The 25,479-nt window shown below is 42.7% G+C and overlaps 2 protein-coding genes and 1 pseudogene across 3 annotated transcripts in view; 1 reads left to right on the top strand and 2 right to left on the bottom strand.

Annotated features, from left to right (window-relative positions):
• Cenpj (centromere protein J) overlaps positions 1-14,836 on the top strand; it is a 51,138-nt gene extending 36,302 nt beyond the window's left edge. For both annotated transcript variants that reach the window (XM_048341674.1, XM_048341673.1), the window contains exons 11-17: positions 811-895; positions 8,188-8,252; positions 8,458-8,574; positions 11,481-11,621; positions 11,698-11,782; positions 11,979-12,099; positions 14,472-14,836. In XM_048341674.1, coding sequence (XP_048197631.1) covers positions 811-895; positions 8,188-8,252; positions 8,458-8,574; positions 11,481-11,621; positions 11,698-11,782; positions 11,979-12,099; positions 14,472-14,667 — 810 coding nt within the window. In that variant the 3' untranslated portion in view covers positions 14,668-14,836. The remainder of the gene's footprint in view (positions 1-810; positions 896-8,187; positions 8,253-8,457; positions 8,575-11,480; positions 11,622-11,697; positions 11,783-11,978; positions 12,100-14,471) is intronic.
• On the bottom strand, positions 4,421-5,211 carry LOC125349721 (annotated as a pseudogene).
• A 3,038-nt stretch (positions 14,837-17,874) lies between the features above and the next one.
• Rnf17 (ring finger protein 17) overlaps positions 17,875-25,479 on the bottom strand; it is an 85,500-nt gene continuing 77,895 nt past the window's right edge. Inside the window, 5 exon segments of the mRNA XM_048340844.1 lie at positions 17,875-17,973; positions 19,420-19,609; positions 21,380-21,515; positions 23,901-24,060; positions 25,079-25,195. Coding sequence (XP_048196801.1) covers positions 17,875-17,973; positions 19,420-19,609; positions 21,380-21,515; positions 23,901-24,060; positions 25,079-25,195 — 702 coding nt within the window.

Genomic DNA, 25,479 nt, shown 5'->3' with positions numbered 1-25,479 from the left:
GTGACATTAAATGTTTGAGCATTTCAATTCATGAAGACAGAAAACTGGAATGGTAGGTTCAAGGGCAGGGGAGGGGGTTAGTGTTTAATGGGTCTGTGGTTTCAGTTTTATAAGACTAAAATGTTTAGGAGATGGAGGGAGGTGATGGTTGCACTTATATAATTATATATTAATGTATTCAGCTCTGCACTTAAAATGGTTTAGATGGTGAATTTTAGGTGACTTAGATTTTATCACAATTAAAATCATTGCCATACACTGGTACTTTTAAAATTCATTTTTGTTGTTCTTACAAAGGCACTGCCACAAAAGACAGGCAGTCTTGGTTTAAAAGGTCAAATGTGGAGTCACAAGCATAAGTTCTTTTTAGGTCTGTGTGAATAACCATCATAGTGGGCACAGGACCCCGAAGGTGCAAGATGGGCAAGATAGACAAAAACCCTGGCCCTCAAGGGAATGTGTTCTCCATGCAGCAGGAAGACTATACACGGTAGGGTAGGATGGGTAGAGTAGGTAGAGTAAGTAGGTATGTAAATGTGTGGATTGTGAGATTACAGTGAGGCTCAGGAGACAAGGCAAGACCAGGGGAGCTGTTGGGGTGCAAGTCTCAAGAGAGCTGCTATTTGGAATAGGATGGCTGAAAAGGTCTGTGGTAGAAGGAATGGCAGCTGGAGGAAGCCATAATGGGACTGTGGCCCATTAGGGTGAAGATAGACCTGCAGTATTCTTTGCTCTCTCTTGAGTTAGTATCATATGGTGTTCCAATACAATAGAGCAACAATTTTTGTTCAAAATTCTCTCACACCATAGAACTCGTCTGTGCAAATTCAAAAGAATCTTATTTCTTCAGGAGCCCAGATAGAAAAATGTAAGAAAAACTACTTGCCAACACAAGGTAAGAGACTGAATGATTTCTTTTGTATTAAACTTTTTTCTTTATTGTCAAAGTGTGGTACAGAGGGGTTACAGATTCATATGTAAGGCAGTGAGTACATTTCTTGTTCAACTTGTTACCTCCTCCCTCATTCTCCCCCCACCCCACCTTTTCCCTCTCTCCCCAAGAGTTGTGCAGTTGATTTACACCAAGTGGTTTTGTAAGTATTGCTTTTGGAATGGTTTGTCTTTTTGTCCTTCGTCTCAATTTTGATATTCCCTTTCCCTTCCCCAGTTCTAATACCCGTATAAACAGTATCCAGTGTATTCGGATGAGATATAGTGGTAGCGGGGGTACAACCACAGGAGAAACAAAACAGTGGTATAACTCTTGTTTCCATATTGTGGAGTTCATTTCACTTGGCATCATCTTATGTGATCATATGGATGTAGCTATTGGGGTATTTTGATCTTCTACCATGACTAGCTATTCCCTATGACTTTGGGTCTGAAATATGATTTTTTCCAAGTCCTTCCATTTCCTTACAAATGGGGCAGTGTCATTCCTTCTGATGGAGGCACAAAATTCCCTTGTGTACCACATCACCACTGCCCAGGACATCCAGATTCCATTGAGCCCAGGTTAGCAGTAGGCAAGATAATAGGCATCTGGGGACAATCTGAGTGAGTCAAAGAGGTTCCTAGAGCAATTGTATCAACCCCCCAAAAAATAAGAACAAGATTGTAACGGTGTACAATCTAGCTACTGAATACAGGGCTCAGAGTTGGTTTTTACTTCTAAAGGGAAATTTGTGGGGACACTAAATATGCTGCTATATGCATAAAAAGAGAGGGAACTTATCTGTCTAGGATTGTGTACCTATAAGAATAGCATAACAGGGGCTGGGAATATGGCCTAGTGGCAAGAGAGCTTGCCTCATATACATGAAGCCCTGGGTTCAATTCCCCAGTACCACATATATGGAAAACGGCCAGAAGTGGCGCTGTGGCTCAAGTGGCAGAGTGCTAGCCTTGAGCAAAAGGAAGCCAGGGACAGTGCTCAGGCCCTGAGCCCAAGGCCCAGGAATGGAAAAAGAAAAAAAAAAAAAAAAGAAGAATAGCATAACAGGACTTGGTAGGTTTGGTTCAGGTCCTAAACAGTGCCAAAGGGGGCTAGCAGACTAGCATTCTTTACTTTTTTTTTTTTGCCAGTCCTGGGCCTTGGACTCAGGGCCTGAGCACTGTCCCTGGCTTCTCTTTGCTCAAGGCTAGCACTCTGCCACTTGAGTCACAGCACCACTTCTGGCCATTTTCTGTATATGTGGTGCTGGGGAATCGAACCCAGGGCTTCAAGTATACAAGGCAAGCGCTCTTGCCACTAGGCCATATCCCCAGCTCAGACTAGCATTCTGAATCCAAATGGGTAGAAGAAACACAAAAAGTATGGCAAGACAGGGAATCTCATTACCCACTCAAAACAAACAGGAAATAGAGCATTCAATTGAAATCCTAGAGGAGAGCCCTCAAAATGCTCTACCAACTATGCTGATAAAAATGATAAATGAAAAGTTTGAGTCTTTCCAGATAAGTATCCTAGAGTATGAGGAGGCGAACCAAGGAATAATTCGTGAACATGATGAATCCAGTTGTAAGTTAATAGAGGACTTCATGGTCTCCACAAACAGAATGATATATGAACTCTAACAGAGATTAGAGACAGCACCCAGAACCAAATTAATGAAGTAAGGAAGTCCATATAGGACCTAAGAGAGAATTACAGCAGAGATATGGAAGCCATCAAGAGAGATCAATCAGAAGGTAGGGAGGCAAGAAACCAAGTTGTAAGTTTAGGGAACAGACTGGATGAAGTGGAAGATCAAATCTCAGGAATTGAGGACAGCCTAGACTTTATGGAGATTTTTTTGTTTGTCTTTTCTTTTTTGGTACTGGGGATTGAACCCAGGATGTTGCACTTGCTAGGCAAGCGCTTTGCCACTGAACTACATCCCAGCCCGACTTTATGGAGATTGAATGATTATTTTTTGTTTTTGTTTTTTTGCCAGTCCTGGGCCTTGGACTCAGGGCCTGAGCACTGTCCCTGGCTTCCTTTTGCTCAAGGCTAGCACTCTGCCACTTGAGCCACAGCGCCACTTCTGGTCATTTTCTATATATGTGGTGCTGGGGAATCGAACCCAGGGCTTCATGTATATGAGGCAAGCACTCTTGCCACTAGGCCATATTCCCAGCTATATTTCAGAATTTAAAGGACAGGACACACACACACACACACACACACACACACGAACAAGAAGTAGAGCATTGTAAATATGATCGAAGTTGCTGCTCATCATCTTACTCTCCCAGATGACAGTTCCTGGTATCATTCTATTCTGGCTTATTTATTTTCTCAGTATTCTGAGACTTACCTGCATCAGCACTTAAAACTCCAGGTGATTGACTATCATAGCTCTGTAGACTCTTGATTATTTCTGGTATGGTGTCCTTGTTTGGGCATTTGGGTTTCCCCCAGTTTTATAGGAGAATGGATTAAAAATAGGAGATTGCAGAGCCATCCTTCAAGGTGTGGCTGCTCCAGCTTTGGGCCTTGTCAACGTTTCCTTACAGAGTGGTCACACCAGGATTTTACCACCAGTGGAATAAGCCCACTATGCCCTCTAGTGCTTGATGTGGTCAAACTAACATGTTGTGGTTTTTGCGTGCACCCTGGTCAGTACGGTTGTCTCCTCATGGGTGTGATGTCTGGGGTCCTTGTGTTGTTCGTATCTTTTGCCTACTTGTAATTTAGCAATATGTTGCCCCTTATAGTTGATGCTTGTTAGTTAAAAGCACTGCCAAAAATATTTACAGTTTAGTTTTTTAGTTTGTGGTTTTATTTTTCTTCTCTTTTTGCAGTACTGAGGTTTGAAATCATGCCCTTATGCTTACTAGGCCGATATTCTACTGCTTGAGCCATGCCTCCAGTCCTTGTTAATTTTTTTCTTTCATGACTTTAGGAAATCTTTCTTTTTTTCTTTTTTTGCCAGTCCTGGGCCTTGGACTCAGGGCCTGAGCACTGTCCCTGGCTTCTTTTTACTCAAGGCTAGCACTCTGCCACTTGAGCCACAGCGCCACTTCTGGCCATTTTCTGTATATGTGGTGCTGGGGAATCGAACCCAGGGCTTCATATATACGAGGCAAGCACTCTTGCCACTAGGCCATATCCCCAGCCCCTAGGAAATCTTTCTTAATCATTGGGCTATAAATTATTTCATAGAAATATATAGAAAATATATAGAAATATATATAGAAATATATATAGAAATATATAGAAATATATATATAGAAATATATATATAGAAATATATATATAGAAATATATAGAAAAATTTCATAAATTATTTCATAGAAAATGAATTTCACACCTGGGGCTTTAGAATCCTGGAATTAAAATATGGTGGCAACACCTATTTTAGCCTAGGTACAAGTAGATTGGCATTATCTGCCACCACCCCTCCATGATGTTTTAAGACTTTCCATTACTGAGTTTTCAAGGACTCTCACTGGCTTTAAGTGTCATGGGTAAAGTCATGCTGTGTGCATTATGCTCCTTTGGTGCTGATATCACCAGCATCCTTGGGAAAATGTAGGGTGGTTGGGCTTCTGATGCTTGGCAAATAGCCTCAGGGCTTCTAGCTGTGGCTCCTGTAGTTTGTCCACTTTGTCAAGTTCTTCAGGTCCATGTGGTGTCCACAGATGAGGCAGACGGGGCTGCGTTATCCATGTTCAGTGGCTGGCGCTGCCCAGCAACAGCACAGATGGGGTCTGTGAGGGGCCCGGCACTGTACACCTAGGTTTGGTTCAGGGTCAGCCCGTCTGAGGTCATGGTGTCCTGCGGTGTACTTTGGGCAGATTCAAAGCATGAAGATGCCCAGAGCAATCTGGTCAGCAATGCTGAGCCCTGTAAAGTTGAGCACCCACTTGGCAAACTCCACCATCTTGAGGCTGCACTTGGTGGCCAGCCCACTGAACTTGTCCCACCGCCGCACCCAGTGGTCTGCACTGGAGTTCGTGGTGTTCCTGCCCATCTGGCAGAGATAGGGAAATGTCTCCTGATGGGCCTTGCTGACCTTAGTGATGAGCTCTTGTTATGGGCTCAGCTCATAGCTGCCAGGTGGCCTTTCTTCCTTACCTCTTCTTGTTCAGGTCATTCCACACTGCTTCCTAGGACATGCCTACTTGCAAGCCCTCTTGTAGCGGGCAGTACTGATAGCAATTTCTGGTAACTATGTTGATGGTTTTGTTGCAGTGACATGTGTATAGCATGTTCTGTATGCGTCATTGGAAAGCCCTTAGTGATAGTCAGAGGATTTATCATTACACCTGGAGCACAGCCTGTAGACTCGAGGGGGCAGTGAGGGTGAGGACAAGCTGGGTACCATCTCCTCTTAGCTGGTGCTCTGTGTCTTCACTGGTTGCAGACTGGCAGGTTGTGGCCATGCAATAATCTCAAGTCCAGCGAAACAGGTGCCTGCAAGCTGGCCCTGGGCCCAGAGGGCCCCATACAGCTAGCAGACCCAGGGCAAATGATTCCACAGAGTCGTACATACATCTTTGTCTGGCTTGGAAGAAAGCTGGGTGCTAGAACACCAAGGACCTGCAGCCCATTCCTCTCCCCTCGCCCCCATCATGCCCGCTCCTGGAGGGGGAATGGAAAGGGCTAATAGAGTGCCGAGCTACATGGCTGCTAGCACTGTGGAGACCTTTTGTACGCACACATTCTTTTTTCTTAAATTTTATTGACAAGGTGATGTGCAGGGGGGTACAGTTACATAATGAGGTGGTGAGTACATTTCTTGTCATATTTGTTTTACCCTTCCTCACTTTTCTTTCCTGTCCCTAGTTCAGGTAAGCATATGTACAATATCCAGTGTACCAAAATCATATACAGCAACCATGTACACACACATTCATTTCTGTAGTCACATATCTAAGGCTGGAATGGCTGGAGAATTGGTGTGAATATCTTTTCGTCCTTCTTTTTTTTTTTTTTCTTTTTGTTCTGGTACTAAGGTTTGAACTCAGGGCCTTGATCTGTTGTTGCTCAACTTTTTGATCATAGCCATATCTTCTGCTTGTCAGTTTGCCGGTTAATTGGAGATGGAATCTCTTGGACTTTTCTGCCTAGGTTGAACCTCAATTCTCCAGGCCTCAGCCTCCTCAAGAGCTAGGATTATAAGTATGAGCCTCTGGCACTCAGCTGGTGTGAATATCTTTAATGCTAATAGACCTCTTTTTTTCTTTCTCCAAAATGATTTGTTAGCAGCAGCCAGGAACGTGGTTGGCTCTGTCAGACTTCAGTTTTTTTCTTCAGTCAGATAAAGGTGTCACCATTTTTATTTCACTACTTACTTAAATACATTGTCTTTGCTTATATGTAGGCTTCCTTAAAAAAAAAAAGATTTATTTAGGTCTTTGACCATTGTTCTTGGGGTTGTCTTTTTCCTTATTGATTTGTGAGGGGCTTCCCCTCACTCCCTATCACAATTTGTGTACAGTTACAAACATTACAAATATACCCTCCTAGCCTATGGCTTGTCTTTTTACTCCTGACAGTATCTTTTGATGAATCAAAATTATTTTGATATAGCCGAGTTTCAGGGTTTTCTTACATGGTAGTACTTAAGTTTGCCTGTGCGCTAGGCCATAACCACACCTCTTTGTGGAGATTTTACTCAGCAGTTGTAGCAGTGACAAAGTTTTCTCTTCCTGACTTGTGAGTTGTGCGTGTGAGGTGTGTGTAGGATGGTGAGCAGCACCAGGCTCCGGTGCCTGCTCCTGCCTACCTCTCCTGTTCTGCTCTGTTGCCAGTATCTTGAGTGTCCAAGTCAATATTAGACCGGCCCGAGAGAGAAATAAACTTGATGTGTAATGAATTCACGGGGCTTGAATTCTGGGCTTGTCTTTTATTAGTTAACTACCTTGGTGAGCTATTTATCCCCTCAATGTTGGTTTTCTCAGCTTTTAAATGGAAATATGAATCTTCTCTCTAGAGATGGTTAGATTAGAAAGGATGTAATAGCTTTTGTGGTGTCATGTGCTCCTTGAGGTTGAGGGTGGTGTTCTGTGTCCTGGCCAAAACACAACACTGGTTACGGCACGTACTGGTGAAGCCAGCCCTGTGTCCCTCCTCATTCCTCCCATCAGTAATGCTGCTGCAGAGAGTTTCCTGAGCCCACTGTTGGATTGTATGAAATGGCTGACACCTGTCAGTTTGAGACCTGTAAGTCAGAGATGTCATGTGGTCTATTACAACGTGGGAACATTTCTCTCCCTGTGGTATGGCAAGCCTCCTGTGCATCTGACAGCCTTCAGCTGACTGTTTGGGCCCTTATCCAGGCCATTCTCTGACAGCATCCGGCATCCTGTATTCTTCTTAACAAGTAGATCAGATTCTGGGACTTGATTACAACTCGTCTAAATTGGGAATTTACAATATGAAGAAAATATATATGAACAAGATCTTAGTGCTTTAGTTTACTTCTTGAAATCCACCTCAGCTTGTTACTGGTGCATGTATTTTTTTGTTTTGCTGATTCTGGGGCTTGAACCTAGGGCACTGTTCCTGAGCTTCTCTGTGCTCAAGGCTAGCACTCTCATCACTTGAGCCACAGTGCTACTACTTCTGGCTTTTTGAGTTTATTGGAGATAAGAGTCTCATAGACTTTCCTGCTTGGGCTGGCTTTGAACTGCGATTCTCAGGTCTTAGCCTCCTGAGTAGCTAGAAGAACTACAGATGTGAGCCACTGGCACTGAAGGGCATGTGTGTATTTTTATAATATATTTATTGGTTAGTGATAACAGTACATGATTGGTGTGCTAGTCATGACTTAAAAATGTTTAGTGTGGGCATTTTGGTTTTACTAAGTTACCGGTTATTTGGTCAAGCCAAATTCTCTTTTTGATTACCTCTGTTGTCTGTACCTTACTGGTTTCTTCAGACTTCATGATTGTTTCTAGAACACCATTGACTGTCAATGGCCCCTATCTCTTGTGCGTCATAAGAACATACATTGTCTTTTTGTCTTTCTTGATTAAATAATGGAAAACTCTTACAAATTAGTAAAGAGACATACTAAGACTTCCTTGACTAAGGGATAAAGGACAGCAGTCCAAAAAAGGATATGACTTAAGGAAATGTTTGATCAGCCGCTGACTAGTTAAACATTTCTTTCACGAAATACTAATACATTTTACTGAGTATGAATATATTTTTAAACTAAACATTTAATGCAACTGACAATTGTGTTCTAACAGGAAGTCAGTCTCGGAGAATCAAGTTGGTGCCACCTCATGATTTAGGCAGCAATGATAAGGGACAGGTAAATCTCATATTTTTAAATAGACTTTTCACTTAACATTATATCTATCTGTCATATATGTTTGTATGTATATAGATACATATATGTATGTAGTATATATATGTATATACATGTATATACACATGTGTACTTGTCATAGAACCCTGTAATACTAGGATCTGGAAATAAGTGTAGGCTTAACTGCTTGAAATGTCTTGTCTTGCAGGCTTCCTTACCTAGGGAGCCACTGGAACCAGTAAATTTTCCAGATCCTGAATATAAAAAGAAGGAAGAAAATGAAAAAGAAGAAATCCAGGGAGAAATCAATCATCCTGATGGAAAGGTTTAAAAAAATTAAAAATCAGTTGTAAATGGCTGGGAATGTGGCTTAGTGGTAGAGTGCTTGCCTAGTATGCCCTGGGTTCAATTCCTCAGCACCACATAAACAGAAAAGGCCAGAAGTGGCGCAGTGGCTCAAGTGGTAGAGTGCTAGCCTTGAGCAAAAGGAAGCCAGGGACAGTGCTCAGGCCCCACATTCAAGCTCCAGGACTGGCAAACAGAAAAAAAAAAAAAAAGTTGTAAAGAAGTAAGTATTGGAGCTGGGTGCTGGTGGCACATTACTGTAATTGTAGCTACTCAGGAGGCTGAGAGCTAAGGATCTCAGTTCAAAGCCAGCCCTGGTACAAAAGCCCCCATGAGACTCTTACTTCCAGTTAACCACCCAAACAAAAACCATTAAGTAGAGCTGTGCCTCAAAGTGGTACAGCACTAGCCTTGAGCAAAAGAGCTCAGGGTCAGGGCCCAAGTCCCATGACGGGGGGGAGGGGGGGGAGGGGGGGAAAGCAAGCACTGGTTAAAAATAGAAATTGCTAAGAACCTAAAATGTAGTCACATGTTGCTTAATAGGAACATATCCTGACAACTGCATTGTTAGGCAGTTGTGTTATACTGTGAACATCACAGTATATTTACTTACACAGATTTAAGTGGTGTCACCTGCCAAATTCTAGGGTGTGTATGTATATGTATGATACAGCCTAATGTCCCTAGAGCCAAGATGAACAAAACAACATAAGATTATATCAAACACAAGAGAAAATGATCTAACTGAGAGGAAGTGAACATGAGATATGCAAGGTTGCTGCTAGTGGAACATGGAATATTGTTCACAGAAAACTTTATATGTATTAATTATATGTAAAGTAAGTATAGGAAGTAGACAAACCAGCTGGCTGCTAGTGACTCAGGTCTGTAATCCTGGCTATTCAAGAAAAGATTGTAGTTCTAATCAAGCAAGGCAGAAAAGACTGTAAGACTGAATCTCTCAATTCACCAGTAAAATGCTGGGCTAGGACTGTGGCTCAAGTGGTAGAACAATAACTGAGCTAGCTAGCAAGCTCCAGGTCGAATTTAAGCGTTAGTACCATCAAAACAAAAACAAATACAAAAAAGAACAAAGCAAGCAAGTACAGTACACAAACACTAATGTTATAGTTATTATCACTAACAAATAATATGTACTTTATTTACATAAGTATGTAGGCTTTACGTACATATTCTTAAGACTGTCAACACAGGTGGCAACAAACATCACAAATACAAGTTAAGGGGCTGGGAATATGGCCTAGTGGCAAGAGTACTTGCCTCATATACATGAAGCCCTGGGTTCAATTCCCCAGCACCACATGTATAGAAAATGGCCAGAAGTGGCGCTGTGGCTCAAGTGGCAGAGTGCTAGCCTTGAGCAAAAAGAAGCCAGGGACAGTGCTCAGGCCCTGAGTCCAAGGCCCAGGACTGGCACAAAAAAACAAAACAAAAATAAAAAAACAAAAACAAAAACAAGTTAAAGTATTCCCTTAATTATCACTAGATGACATTGCCAGGCGAGAGGGATTTTTCTGACCTATTTTAATCTTAGGGGAGCGCTGCCATACACATAACCCATTATTGACCAGAAGGTGATGTGTGGCTGTATTTATTTGATCTTCAAGACCACGGATGGTGGCTTAACTTCAGAGCTCTGGAGCTTCAAGTTTTGGACTCCTACAAATACTTAGTGCATAGCAAGTGTTCAGTCGCCATTTTTAGTTTGCTGATGCAGCAGAAGAAATGCAGTCCCTTCCTTCCCTTTGTTTAAACTTAGTTCTGGAGCTGGGAATATGGCCTAGTGGTAAAGTGCTCGTCTCATATACATGAAGCCCTGGGTTTGATTCCTCAGCACCATGTATATAGAAAAAGCTGGAAGTGGTGCTGTGGCTCAAGTGGCAGAGTGCTAGCCTTGAGCAAAAAAGCAGCCAGGGACAATGCTCAGGCCCTCAGTTCAAGCCCCAGGACTGGCAAAACAAACAAACACTCCCCCCCCCAAAAAAAAAACCCTAAACTTAGTTCTTCCTAACATTAGCCAAAAGCTTTTGAAAGTTCCTTCTAGCATTCGTGTGTGTGTGTGTGTGCGTGCGCACGCGCGTGTGCTAGTACTGGAGTTTGAACTCCAGTTCAAGGCCTTGGCCCTGTCCTTCAGTTTTATCACTCATGGCTGGCACCCTACCACTTGAGCCACAGCTCCACTTCCTACTTTTTGGGGTTAATTGGAGATTAGAGTCTCATGAGCTTTCCTGCCTGAGCTGGCTTCAAACCCTGATCCTCAGAGCTCAGCCTCCCGAGTAGCTCCTATTACCAGCATGACCCACAAGTGCCCAGCTCTAGCATTCTGATACTGTGCCAGGCTGGAGGCCTCTCTGTCTATCCCTGTCAATCTCCATCTGCTCTTCCTTTTATCCTTTAGCTAAGGGAAGTTATTGAGTGTGAAAAGTGGGTATGCCTGTTGAAAGAGGCAGTTAAAGGGAAAGGACATATTAGGGCTTGTTAGGAGGCAAAGGAGGCTTTTCCCCTTAAATTTACGGAAGATGTTTTTTCAGATAGTATAATCAGATCCATCTTAGTTCAAATTATAGAGCCAAATCTCAGTGCAAGCCTTGAGGAGTGAGAAGACAAAGTATAGTCAAAAGGAAGTAATCAACTTCCTAAACTCTCCTGTAGGTTGCCATATGAGGAAAGGTTTTGTTTTTGCTCGATTCTAATATTAGCATATTAGGACGTGGCCAGCTGCAACTTTTCATGTAATGATATCTTTTACTTATGAATGTTTTTAACTATTTATTATAAACAATTGAAAGGTAATTAGGAGAGGATTTACCTTCTTTACACAGTCTCTGCAAGAAATCCTACTTACCAGTATTGTGTTTTCTTTAGGTGGAAAAGGTTTATAAGAATGGGTGCCGGGTTATACTGTTTCCCAATGGGACTCGGAAAGAAGTGAGTGCCGACGGGAAGAGCATCACCGTCACGTTCTTTAATGGTGACATCAAGCAGGTCATGCCGGATGACAGAGTGGTGCGTACTGCCAGGGACCTTGCCTCTGAAGGGGCATCTCAGGAGGGAAGGGTATGCTGACTTTGTGTCTTTACAGATCTATTTCTACGCTGCTGCACAGACCACTCACACCTCATACCCAGAAGGACTCGAAGTCTTACATTTCTCAAGTGGACAGATAGGTATAAACTAGCTGTTTTGCCCTTCCCTTTATCTTAATAGGACTGGGCATGGTGGTGATGCCTATAATTCCAGCCCTTAGAGGCAGAGACAGAGGGAGGATTGCAAGTTGAAGGCTAGCCTGAGCTATACAGTGAGACTGTCTCACAAAAGAGAAAAAGTCATAGTGACCTTTTTTTGCTTTTTTTTTTTAAACAGAGAAACATTTCCCAGATGGAAGAAAAGAAATTACATTTCCTGACCAGTCCATTAAAAACTTATTTGCTGATGGACAGGAAGAAAGCATCTTCCCAGATGGTACAGTTGTCAGAGTGCAGCGGTATGCCACCTTTCCCATTTTCATGGGTCAGCTCAGTGATGCTTTCGGTGCATTCAGAAGTGAACAGGCGGGGCTGGGGATATAGCCTAGTGGCAAGAGTGCCTGCCTCGGATACACGAGGCCCTAGGTTTGATTCCCCAGCACCACATATACAGAAAACGGCCAGAAGCGGCGCTGTGGCTCTAGTGGCAGAGTGCTAGCCTTGAGCGGGAAGAAGCCAGGGACAGTGCTCAGGCCCTGAGTCCAAGGCCCAGGACTGGCCAAAAAAAAAAAAAAGAAGTGAACAGGCGCTCGTGGAGAACAGGGGAGGCGTGTTTAGTTTAGAGCCAGTGCACCGTTAGCCTGGAGAGAGAGAGGCGTCCTCACTGCAGTCCTGGGGAGGGGAAGGGCAAGTATGTGTTTAGAAGTGAACTTGGAATTTAAAACAGGGAATGAGGCAGAAAAGAAGGCTGTAAGCCTGACCAAACCATGGCAGTAGCATTTAGCTTACATTCTCCTGCTTGTATTCTGACCTTCTGGACCTTTCTGGCCCAGGTGATTAAGTGCTAATTCCTCTGACCTCCCTGATGGCATTCTTTAAAGTCAGCAACCTCTTCATTAGTCCTGAGTGATCCTTGGCCCTCACTGCCCCGTGATACAGAGCTGCTTAGCCCCCCCACTTTCACTACAGCCAAGGTCAGGACTTTTCCATTTTCCCTCCCTTCCTACTACCCTGAATATAACTCACACACCGTAGGGAGGCCAACACTCTTTTTTTTTTTTTTTTTTTGCCAGTTCTGGGGCTTGAACTCAGGGCCTGAGACTGTCCCTGGCTTCTTTTTGCTCAAGGCTAGCATCTACCACTTGAGCCACAGCGCCACTTCTGGTTGTTTTCTATATATGTGGTACTGAGGAATCGAACCCAGGGCTTCATGTATGTAAGCTGAGCACTTTACCACTAGGCCACATTCCCAGCCCCAACACTAACTCTTGACTTAAAAAAATTCTTTGCTTAAAATGGTAACAATCCTAATTTAGACAGTGTTCATGCTTCTCATTGCCTCTATAGTGTTATTCCCTTAACATGACTCAAACTATACATTGTAAAGACAAATAAGCCATTTGTTCTAAAATGACAGGAAAAACTAAAAAGCACTCTTCAGTAATAGCAAGTTTTAATGTGAAATTTGAAATTTTGTGAAACAGAAAATATGAAAGACTTTATGTACCAATGTACCTAGCCTCAATGAGGATTACCTTATAGATATTCCTTCAGCATTTTGTGCTCACAGCAGTGATGAGGTGTAGCACGTGTTGACACACTTGGATTGCTCCGACACAGTGGGTTGAGAGCCACTCTGGTGCTCTGCCGGGAACCCACACCCCCAGGGGAGACTGGGAGTCCCATGTGGGTGGCCCAGCGCCATTGTGTTCACCCTGCCCTCTGGTCTTCTGAAATGGGGATTCCCAGTCTTTAGCCCTAGCTTGTGTTTCTTTGGACCTCTGTCCATCTGGGAGTTAGGGTTTGGATGTTCCACAGGCATGTCCAGGTTAACAGTGGCTGATTTGGTAATAAGATAGAGTTGCAGATAGAATTTTAGGGACTTTTTTGCCCCAACTGGCTTTGAACTTCAATCCTCAGATCTCCACTTACTAAGTAGTTAGGATTACAGGTATGAATCATGGCTCCTGATGCAAAACAGATTGAGTCTCATCATGCCTTCCCTTTTTCACCTAGTGATGATAGGTTAAGCACTCAGGTGGTATTTAACTTAATGAAAGGCAGGATAAAACAATGCAGGAAAAAAAAGTAGCTAGATTTTAATGTGATCATTAATCTCTTTAGAGGCAGAACACTAAAAAAGTTAAAAACAAGTAATCTGTGGTAAAAATATCAGTTTTTAAAGCAACTTTTTCCATGAACATCTGTAAGCACAAATTGGATAAAGAACCTGAAGCATCAACACTGTGAAAAGAATGTGATGGTATGGAGCAAAGGAGCAGGGGATGTGCCTACAATTGCAGAATCAACAGGTTACTTCGGAATGGTTCTTTTGTTACAGGCTTTGTTTTTCTGCTGCTGGAGTCAACCAGGCCTTCTGCTTGCATGCCGGCGGTGTGCACTTTACCTCATAGCCCTATTTCATAGATGGAGGGTAGAGGTTGAGAAAAGATCTCACTGTTGCCTGGGGTGGCCTTACACTCAGTCTTCCTGCCTCAGCCTCCCAAGTCCTGGGAGTATAGGCGTACACTAATATTTCATATTAAAATTTATTATAAAGGTGATGGACAGAGGAATTAGTTATGTAAGTCAGGCAAAGGGTCCATTTCTTTTTGGACAGTGTCACCACTTCTATTTCATATTTTTTAAGAAATTATTTTAAATTTTACAGCGATGGCAACAAAATCATAGAGTTTAATAATGGCCAAAGAGAATTCCATACTGCCCAGTTCAAGAGACGGGAATATCCAGATGGCACTGTTAAAACTGTGTATATGAATGGTCATCAAGAAACAAAGTACCCATCTGGCCGGGTAAGAGTGAAGGACAGAGACGGTAATGTTCTGGTGGACACGGAACTGTCATGACCCCTGTGTGACTAATCATGAAGCAATAGCACGGATTTTTCTATTTAAACTAATGTACATTTCTTGTGAATTCTGTTAACTTATATGGACTGTATGTATGTTCATGTTGTGTGTATTAATGGAAAAGATGTTGGATTCTAAAATAAAAATTTCCAGTTTCTCATGCACAAGGAGAAGTTTGATTTCAAATGCACCTGCCCTGTCTTTTTTTTTTTTTTTTTTGCGGGGGGACCAGTCCTGGGCCTTGGACTCAGGGCCTGAGCACTGGCCCTGGCTTCTTTTTGCTCAAGGCTAGAACTCTGCCACTTGAGCCACAGCGCCACTTCTGGCCATTTTCCATATATTTGGTGCTGGGGAATCGAACCCAGGGCTTCATGTAAACCAAGCAAGCACTCTTTGCCACTAGGCCATATTCCCAACCCTGCCCTGTCTTTCTATAGTTAAATTAAGAAAGCCTTATTGCTTTATTCTAAAAGTATACAGCTTTGCAAAGTAAAAGAGATGTGCTATTTTCACTGCAGATGGTTTTAAGAGGTATGTCACTTGGGTGTCCCCCAGACGTTGCAATGTGAACAGACTTGTACAGAAAGTGCATGCAAGAAGCAAGCAGTGTGTCTCTAGGCAAAACACTGCTGCGTTCAACTAGTATAAGAACTAAGTTTCACGTACTACAGATAGTCATTAACTGTAGAATTGGAAAGACAATGGCTACAAATAAATCAGTGTTACAGGTTGTAGATTTTAGGAAAAAGCAGTTGTAATAAATGACACCAACATATCTTGTCAAAGTGGGACATTTGAAAGAGAAGCCAAGTGTGATATTAACTCACAAACCACAGCTCCCTTGACATTATCCTCTGTGAGGCTGAAGGTGACAGAAACAAGCTATTCTTGGTGGAAAGCTAAGTCACTTGAAATTTGTGTTAATAGTATCTCAGATAAATACAAGAACCTATCCATATTAGATGATTTAAGAACTCTTGACACTTAAGCCATGTTCCCAGTCCTTTTTGCTTTTAGATGACTTTTTACAGAAGGTTTCCCTTTTTGTGTGGAACCTTGTTCCTCTTTCTGATGCCTCTTGTGTAGCTAGTATCCAGATTATTGAGTCTTGATAACCTTTAGGTTAGACTGGCTTTGAACCATCATCTTCCTGATTTACAAGTACCCAGAATTATAGCATAAAGCCACCATACCCCGCCGGGACTTCAAAATAGGACACCAAAAACCACAAAGCTTACAGGAAAAGCTTGATAAAAAGAACTTCAGAAAAGGAGAAAGGAAAGCCACAGATTAGAAGAAAGACACATATGCTTGACAAAGGATTGCCATTCAGTTTATGAAGAATTCCTACAAACCAATAAAATTGCAAACAACTGAATAGAAACATGGGCAAAGAATATGAACAAGCAATAAGCAAGTGACAGAATATTCACTAATTCCTAAAAAAAAATGGGTGAATGCTTGTTAAAATGATACCAGCAAGGCATGTGGCTCACACCTGTAATTGTAGCTATTTGTAGACTGATCAGCAGCATCTTGGTTTGAGGCCAGCTCAGGCAAAAAAAAAAAAACATTAAGCCTCTTCTCAACTATGGACACTATAGCATGTGCCTCTTGTCCCGCTATGTGGGAGGTTCAAGATGGAGAGGACTGGTTCCTGAAGTCTGTGAGAGAGTCTGTCTTCTCACATATGGTGGGAAATGTAAAAAAGATTGGTCCAGGTGTGCATTCAGGCAAAACCTGATACTATCCAAAAATAGCCACTACAGCTCATGCTAATAATCCTTCTCAGGAGGCTAAGATCTGAGGATCGCAGCTTGAAGCCAAGCCAGGCAGAAAAGTCTATAAGACTCTCCAATTAATCACCAGAAGACAAAGTGGAGCCAGTGCTAGCCTTAAGCAGAAAAGCTCAGGGACAGCATCCAGGCCTTGAGTTCAAGCCCCAGGACCAAAACCAAACAAAAAAAACCCCACTGCAAACAAGGACTGAATGTCCTGAAGGTGTGGCTCAAGTGGTAGAGTTGTCTGCCTATCAGGTAGGCCTGAATTCATACCGTAATACTACCAAAAGACAAAACCAAACCAATGAGATTACCTTTCTTACACTAGTGTTAATATTCTGGCAAATAAAGGCCTGGATATATCTTTTATGTTTTATTTACCATAAATACCCTGATGTAAACCACTCAGCGTGCCTCTTTCTGGGTTCTTTGCTTTGTGTGTGTGTGATTTCCTTTCTTTGCTAAAAAACTTAATCCTATGCCTCCTCCCCTCCCCCATACTAGGGCTTGAACTCAAGTGTAGGCCCTATCCCTGCATTTTATTGCTCAGAACTAGCACTCTATTCCTTGAGCCACGTTTCATTTCTGGCTTTTTGGTGGTTAACTGGAGATAAGAAGCTCATGGACTTTCTTGCCCAGGCTGGCTTTGAACTGCCATCCCCAGCTTCCCGAGTAGCTGTTATTGCAGGCATGAGCCACTGGCACCCATTCTACTGTTCTTTTTTGGGACAATGTCACAAACTTGAAAACAAGGACTAGGTAGAATATTCCTCTCTTTTGGAGACCTTCTTGCAGCCTCCCTGTTCTGGTTAACAAAATTATTTCCTTTGAAAATTAAGCAAAACAGGAGAATGTCTGAAAGCAAATATTTATTAACTATTGTTTTTCATACCATTATCAACAGTTCAGCATGTAGAACTAAAGGGAAAAAAAACACTATTACAGAAAAAAAATGAAGAAACTAAACCTGGAATGATCTATAACAAAATGTTCTTCTGGGCTGCTACAGATGCTCTGTGCTGTATACCTGAAATACAGAATGTGTGTTGCTTTTAAACCCTGGCTTGGTTTTCCCCTCTAGATGGATTACTGCTAGATCCTGACTCTTCAGAAGTCTGGCATGCCTCCCACAGTCAGGAGGCTGAATTATTTATGGTGCCCACTGTTCTGTTCTGCTTACCCCCTACCCATCTGCTACTATGAAAGCAATTCCCAGAGTTTTTAAAGAAATGGCATGTCTCTGAGAGTGATGCTCAAGAGGTCAAAAGGGCCAAAGAAGAAAGCTGGTAGACAAACTCTTGTAGAGCTTTGTGTGTCCTTGAGAAATCAAGGGAAATTCAAAGGCACATTTCTGACCAATTGAACATGACTAACCTAACTGTAGGGGGCAGTTTGCTGCCTGGGTATCTGAACGTAACTCACATCATTCATCCGTGTCTGCAAGCCCCATTTCCACTAGGGCCAGATGAACTGGGTACTGCTCATCTTCATATAGTGTCACCGTTTGTTCTGGTGCTTGAGCCTAAAATGGAAAATACCAGTTGTCAGGAACATATCCATAATGTAAAGACATCATATACACATAATGTAGGAATCAGGGAGGGGGTAAATTACACATCATGTAAAGACACATGTTGTTGCTGACTCTTGCCATTCACAAAGGAGGGAAAAGGCATTTTCTTGGCTCATTTCGAAGTCACACCCTGTACTTCCACCAAAGGCATCGGGGATGCTTTCTTGCCATGTCCAATTTCTCTGCTCGGTTAAAACTAGTTAAACCTCAAGGTTCTCCTGCTGCATTGCAGCCAGTGAGCTCTTGTGCCATCATCCCTGTTATAGCTCCTTTACATTTTTAAAGCTTTATATTTGCATGTATAAAGTTTGACATTCACAGAGATGAAAAATATAGCTGGGAGACAGACTGAGGGATTAGGGGTGCAGCTGGGTAGGAGAGCACTTTTCGAGCAGGTGCTAGGTCCTGGGTTTGATTAGAGTGAATGAATGAATGAAATAAAGACTTGCCATGTGTTTTCACTGGCTCCTTGTGAGAAACCCTGTGTGAACTATGAATATGACTGTGCCACGTGCACTAGCATGACGTGCACACGGAGCCTTCCAGCTGCACATTGTAGTAACCAGCACTGAGTCATAGAGCTCATGCTTGTGATCAGCGTGGAGGCATCTCAGCCAGTCAGGGGATACAGGGAGGGAGGCAGAGTGACCTCAATGCGAGCGCGAGAACCCTCAATGCGAGCGCGAGAAGCAGCGCCACCTGTAGATCCGTACCTTCCTGTAACCACCCCAGCTGAGTGCCCTTGGATCAGGAAGGAGACTCTACGTTTTATATTCAACCCGGAGCCAGAAAAACAGACTGCAAGGGAGTTTTCTGGTTGTCAGTGACAAAGTAGTACATGGTGTGTGCCAGAATCTGGCTGTAGGCTAATCCCTGGTGAGCTGCTAAGCTCTAGTCTGTATGAAAGGCTCTGTGGAGTTTTGATACAGATCCAACCAAATTTTAACTCAAGTTTTGCTCTAATCCTAATTTTTGGCCTGGGCTTTCAGCTCTATCTTTGATGATGCAGTTCAGATGCCACCTCTCTGTCTAACTTGTTTCCAGATTTTCATATGGGGATAACATTTCTGCATACCGCACCCCTGCCTCTACTGTGATATTCTGTCTTATAGTAATATAACAACTTTGTGTTTGTTTCCCTCAATAACTTACAAGTTCTGACAGGCTATGCAAACTGATCATTTTTATCGTCTTCCTGACATGTCAGTGTAGCACTAATAAGGGTTGTTCAATATAAAAACATCTGATGGAGTCTTAAAACATACTCCTGCAGTACATGTACCTTTAAATACTTTAACTATGACCTTGCTGTATGTAGAGTTGCCCAGTAACAAAGTTCTTTTCAGGGTTTGTAGGGATGGGTTTTAGGGAATTTTGACCAAGATAGTTGTTTACCATGGAAGAAGCATAAAGCTGTTTTCCTTGAAGACAGTCTATCATAGCCCACAGCGCCTCCATGCTCCACTTGGGGCAATACGGTATTCTTGTCTTCTCGGAGTCCTTCAAAGGAGGCTTAAATCCTGCCAAGAGAACCTTTATGGCTCGTGCTGGGTACTGCATAAGATGATGAGGAATCTGACGCATTCTGTCACAAAAGAAATGCTTCAAGTGTTCAGAATGTCACAATTCGAAGTTTCTTATAATTAAAACTATCAAATGCAGCAGACATGGGAAGAACTTCCTAACATTCATCTTCACGACTAAAAGCTTATATGTGGCAATACAGTAAAGAGGTGGTCTACAGAATGGGAGAAAGTCACATGAAATGGGTATTTCTGTAAAGAGGAGGTGAAGGAGCACATGAAAAGATGTCTGGCATGACTGATTAGGAAATTAAAATCATCACCACAGTGAGATACTGTGCACCCACTAGGATGACTGAGGGAGGGAAGGAAGAAATGAGGGAGGGAGGGAGGGGGGAAGGAGGGAAGGAAGGAAGAAGGGAGGGAGGAAGGAGGGAAGGAGGGAGAGATGCAAGGGAAGAAAGGAAGGAAGGAAAATGAAGGTGTTAGGCTGCAGAAAGGCTGGAGTTCTCGGGCACTGTTGGGAGTGTGGAATAATTCAGCTATGGTAGAAGACTAAGAATATATGATCCAGCAAAAAGGTATTGTATTCATAAGAGCATTGACCCTAACAGGTAAAAGATGGAAGGGAGCAAAGTACCTACAATGGATGAATAAATAAGATGTAGCATATACATGCAATGAAAAATTATTTAGCCTTCAAAAAGAAAACTCTAGCACATGTTACAATGCTGATCAATTTCAAATACATTATGCTAAAGTGAAATAAGCCAGACAGAAAATAATGAATGGACTGTGTCCCAGTGGCTCATGCCTGTAAGCATAGCTACTCAGAAGGCTGAGATCTGAGAATAGGGGTTCAAGGCTAGCCCAGGTAGGAAAGCCTATGAGACTGATCTCCAATAAACTACCAGATAGCCAGACCTGGAGCTGTGGCTCGAGTGGTAGAGCAAAAGCAGCTCATGGCCAGCGCCCCGAGTTCAAGTTCGAAAACAAAACAACAGGGGCTGGGAATATGGCCTAGTGGCAAGAGTGTTCGCCTCGTATACATGAGGCCCTGGGTTCAATTCCCCAGCACCACATATACAGAAAATGGCCAGAAGGGGCGCTGTGGCTCAAGTGGCAGAGTGCTAGCCTTGAGCAAAAAGAAGCCACGGACAGTGCTCAGGCCCTGAGTCCAGGTCCCAGGACTGGCCAAAACAAAACAAAACAAAAAAAACCCAAAACAACAATGAATGGTGTATAATTGTACTTATTCGAGGTACTTACACTAAGAAAGCTAATAGGCATAGAAATAAAGCAGAGGACAGATTACAGGGGACAGGCCAGAATGGAATGGGATGCTATTGTTTAATGGATACACTGTTTCTGGTTGATCAAAATGTTCTGGAAATGGAAAAGTAGTGACTTATTCATTTAAAGCCAACTCATTGTATTTTGAAAATAACGAAAGATTTTATCTTATTATGAAAATTTAGATTAAAATTCTTTATTAATAGCCAGGCACTGGTGGCTCATGCCTATAATACTACTCAGGAGGCTGAGATCTGAAGATCCTGGTTCAAAGCCAGTCTAGGCAGGAAAGTCTGAGAGATTCTTATCTCCAATTAACCACTTGAAAACCAGAAGTGGATCTGTGGTTTAAAATGGTAGAGTGCTAGCCTTGAGCAAAAGAACTTAGGGACAGCACCTAGGCCCAGAGTTCAAGCCCCACGACTGACCAAAAACAAAAAGACAAGTTTTTATAAGCAGCTTTAAAATAGTTTTCTTTTAAAGCACTACAAAAAGAACCCCCAAACAAAACTAAGAATCCTTAATTATTTTTTCTTTACCTATTTACTGCCAGCTTTTCAGTTGATCCATAATCAACAAACTGTACCAGGACAGATAAAGGATTAAATTCCTTTATGGAAACAATCTTTGCTCTATACCATAAGCCATCTGTATATTTTGCAAGGCAAGGCATTTCTGGAAAGACAAGAAAAGGGGGGAAATCACAGAAATCATCTTTCCTTCACAAAATTTAATCGAGAAGAAAACCCAAAACATGTTAACAACTATTTGCTTGCCACACGAAATGATAAACAATTGGCCCTTGTTGGTCTCTTTTTTTGTTTCTATTTTATAAACCCTCCTAAGGATAAGGCTTTGAAGAAAGCCCTTCCCTACCCTGAGTTCCTAATTCTACTTCCACAACTTGTACCACTGCTACCAGCCCTGCTATCATTGTCCCCAGTTGATTTGAATAATTATTAAACATGGTTTTTGCAGTTTTAGCCTTCAGTTCTGAGTTGTGTCCTCCAGTCATTCAGACTACCAGGATGAAAATTTATACTCCCTGTTTCAACTCTTCAATGGCAGCCTTTTTATCTAGAGGTTTTCTTGAACACACACCCAGAACTCTCTCCTCCCTCTAGTGGTACTAGAGTTTGAACTTGAGGCCTTAAATTTGTTAGGCAGGCACTCTTGACATGTGAGCCACCCCTCCATTACTTTTTTGAAATTGGTTTCAAATTTTTCCTGAGCCAGACTCAGACCACAGTCCTTTTATTGCTGTTGGTCATGGAATTTGAACTGTGGGGCCTGGGCGCTGTCCCTGAGCTCTTCAGCTCAAGGCTAGTACTCTACCACTTGAGCCATAGCCCACTTGTGGTTTTCTGGTAGTTAATTGGAGATAAGAGTCTCATGGACTTTTGGCTGTCCGGCTGGCTTCAAATCAGGATACACAGCTTTTTTTTTTTTTTTGCCAGTCCTGGGGCTTGGACTCAGGGCCTGAGCACTGTCCCTGGCTTCTTTTTGCTCAAGGCTACCACTCTGCCACTTGAACCACAGCGCCACTTCTGGCCGTTTTCTGTATATATGGTGCTAGGGAATTGAACCCAGGACCTCATGTATAGGAGACAAGCACTCTTTGCCACTAGGCCATATCCCCAGCCCGATACACAGCTTTTTTTTTGGCCTGGGTTGGCCTCAAATCACCTTTAGGATCTCTGCTTTAGAGTGACTGGGATTCCAGGCATGTACCACTGTGCCCTGCCCCTATGCCTTTTTTTTTTTAAATTGTAAAAGTCTCCTTCTTTCAAAGATCCAACATGACTTATAAAGTTCTAACTGATCCTTATCTTCTCTTCTCACTCTATGACACTGTGTATGCTGCTTTAATATGAACTGCTATTTTAGTACACACTGCAAGCTTGGTTTACATGTCTACCCATGTTGCTTGAGAGCAGAATTGCAGTTTTATACTCCTAATAGGGCATCCAGTACAAGTACCACAGTGAATGGTAGAACTGAGTGAATCTGAGAAAAGCAATGCAGTCTGTATTCCTCCTCATGCCCTTCTCCATTTTAGAGTAGAAGGATGGGCCTGTTTTCTGTCTTGTTCCACTTCCTCCTCTTTCTCTCCTTGTTTTGTGTCTTCAAACTCTCCTACATCCCTCCACAAGAAAAATGTAGTTGTAGACAAATGACTGATATGCTAAATGCCTTTAATGTACAAAAATTTCATTTCAAAAGATTTTTTCATTTCCTTTCTGCAATGTAGAAGATGAAACTTTACACATATTTGGCAAGCGCTCTATTGCCTTTTGAGCTATATCCCTCAAACATGATTTTTTTGGAAGAGTGTTTATATGTATAGTCATCAAAAGAACAATAAAGAATTTCATCTAGGAGAACTGTTCTTCCTAGGAAGTAACAGAGTCACTGTTAGTAGTTCCAAGTTTTACTTTTCTAGCCTTAAAGCAAAGTTCAAATCTTGTCTTCTCAAAATAGAACTCACACAGGATGCCAGTGGCTCACACCTGTAAATCCTAGCTTCTCAAGAGGCTGAGATCTGAGGACTGAGGCTTGAAGCCAGGCTGGGCAGAAAAGTCCATGATATCCTTATTTTCAATTAATCACCAAAAAGCCAGAAGTGGATCTGTGGCTCAAGTGGTAGAGTATCTGAACTAAATAGCTAAGGGACAGCACCAAGGTACTGAGTTCAAGCCCCAGTAAAAATAAACCTCACAACAACCCTCCTCCCCAACACTAACAAGTCATTTTAACCTACAAACTCCTTCAACAAAAGTTCCTTTCTCAATGTGTCCATCAATCAATTTGACCATATCTATTAAAAACTCTTATTGAAGTATAAAATATTCCCCCAAATGCACAAATAATGTGCATCACATTATGCACAGGTTGTGGGACTTCCCTTCAGATATGAAAAAGCAAGGGGCTGCTCCACTGGGACTTCCTCTGAGTGTAGAAAACCCTTCTACCTCATAATGAATTTATCCTTTCCCTCATTCAGAAACACTCCCTTCCCCCTCCACAGTCCCTCTGGACTTATTAAAAACCTAATTGTACCTATTCTAAAATCTGTCAGAGGAGGAAAGGTCTCCACAGTCTTATTAAACCTCTGCAGCGCTTCTTCCAGGCTCTCTGATTTCAATTCCCCGCTGTCACCTGTGTCATTACGATGGTTGAACTGATTATAATTTCCTACAGAATCCAGGCAAATATATACCTAAGTGGTGGGAAGGGAGGAAAAAAGCGTTGTGTCATTTTTAGTATTCATGTCTATGGACAAAATTACAGCGTAAGCACCCTCTAGAGAGGGCCTGGCCCACCCGGCCTCCACCTACGTGGCCCTGCTCCCAGTGGCCAAGGGACCACTACTGGGAGCTGACTGCCGAGACTGGACTGTAGAACAGCTTTCGTCTTGTGGTGCGCGTGTCAGGGACTGTGTCTCCTGGAGGTGCTCAGTCCCAGGCAGCAGTCCACGGCAAGGGCCCACAGAGACCCAGGCCCTCATTTTAGAAGACGGTTCTCTTGGATACTTTGGATACAGCAGTCCTCTTGGATACTTTGATTACAACCTCCTGAGGGGTATGGAGCTCAACTTAATTAAGCAGCTTGTGGACTCCCAACTCTCATTGGTGTTTAAAGTAGGGAGAGAATTTGTTAGACACCAATAAACAAAAGATGGGAAGCAGCAGCTGTGTACTGCTCTGTGCTGATCAAATGCAGGCAGCAAACCCCTTCTCTTTTCTGTGAGACGGTGGCTTAAGGCACGAAGGGGTGGCAGAACTGCCAGTGCTTTGGCATTTCTTTCTTTCCTCTTGTCAAGTAGCTGAAGGACAGGTGACTGCATTTTTTGGCGTGTGTTCATCTAGTGTCAGTATTTACTAAGAGGCTACTCACTAGATGTCAGGCATGAGTCCAGGTAGCACAGGGCATGGCCTGTGGGAAGTAGTCACTGTCACAGAGGAAAGTACACAGTGTGTGAGGAGCAGTAATGAAGATGCAGCATGGGGAAGAACCAATAGCCATGGTGGGAGCAGTGTGTAAGATTTCAGAGGAGGAGACAGGTCCATCTCAAATGTCTAAATAATTGATATTAAACAGATGAGCGAATCAAGGAAACACGATACTGGGAACCCAGCAGATACTTAGGACAACATCTGTCTCCTCAGGTGTCCACTGTCTGCTAAGCTTGTGCTTGGGCGGCTGTGGAGGTGTGTACAGTGAGGAGGGGCACATACTTCACTGGGCGACACGACGTGCGTCACTTGCACAGGGTACAGTTCTTCTGGGGGAGGCAGAGATGTGGATGAGAAGGGTTGTAAAACAGAATCCTCTCTGTCAGACAAAAGCAGGTCCTAAAGCACCACAAAACAATGTAAACTTCAGAGTGACAATGAGAACAATTAGCTACAGGATAAAAAAAACACCACATTATAGTGTTCGTGTACTTTCAATGAGCAGGAAAACAAGCTGCCTGACATCCCGAACACCGCAAAGGTATTCTGGAGTAAGAGGAATGAGATGTGAGGACTTCTAGTCTTTAGCATTCTCTTGTCCTTCAACTTGAAAAGGTTTTGTGCAAAAGGTGTATGCATGTTTAATGATGTGTGTTCATTCATGTGTGTGTAATCCTGGAATA

Source organism: Perognathus longimembris, chromosome 3, assembly GCF_023159225.1.
Source record: "Perognathus longimembris pacificus isolate PPM17 chromosome 3, ASM2315922v1, whole genome shotgun sequence".
In the NCBI taxonomy this organism is placed as follows: Eukaryota; Metazoa; Chordata; class Mammalia; order Rodentia; family Heteromyidae; genus Perognathus; species Perognathus longimembris.
Note: the sequence above shows the minus strand (reverse complement) of the source record. Positions and strands in the feature narration are given on the sequence as shown.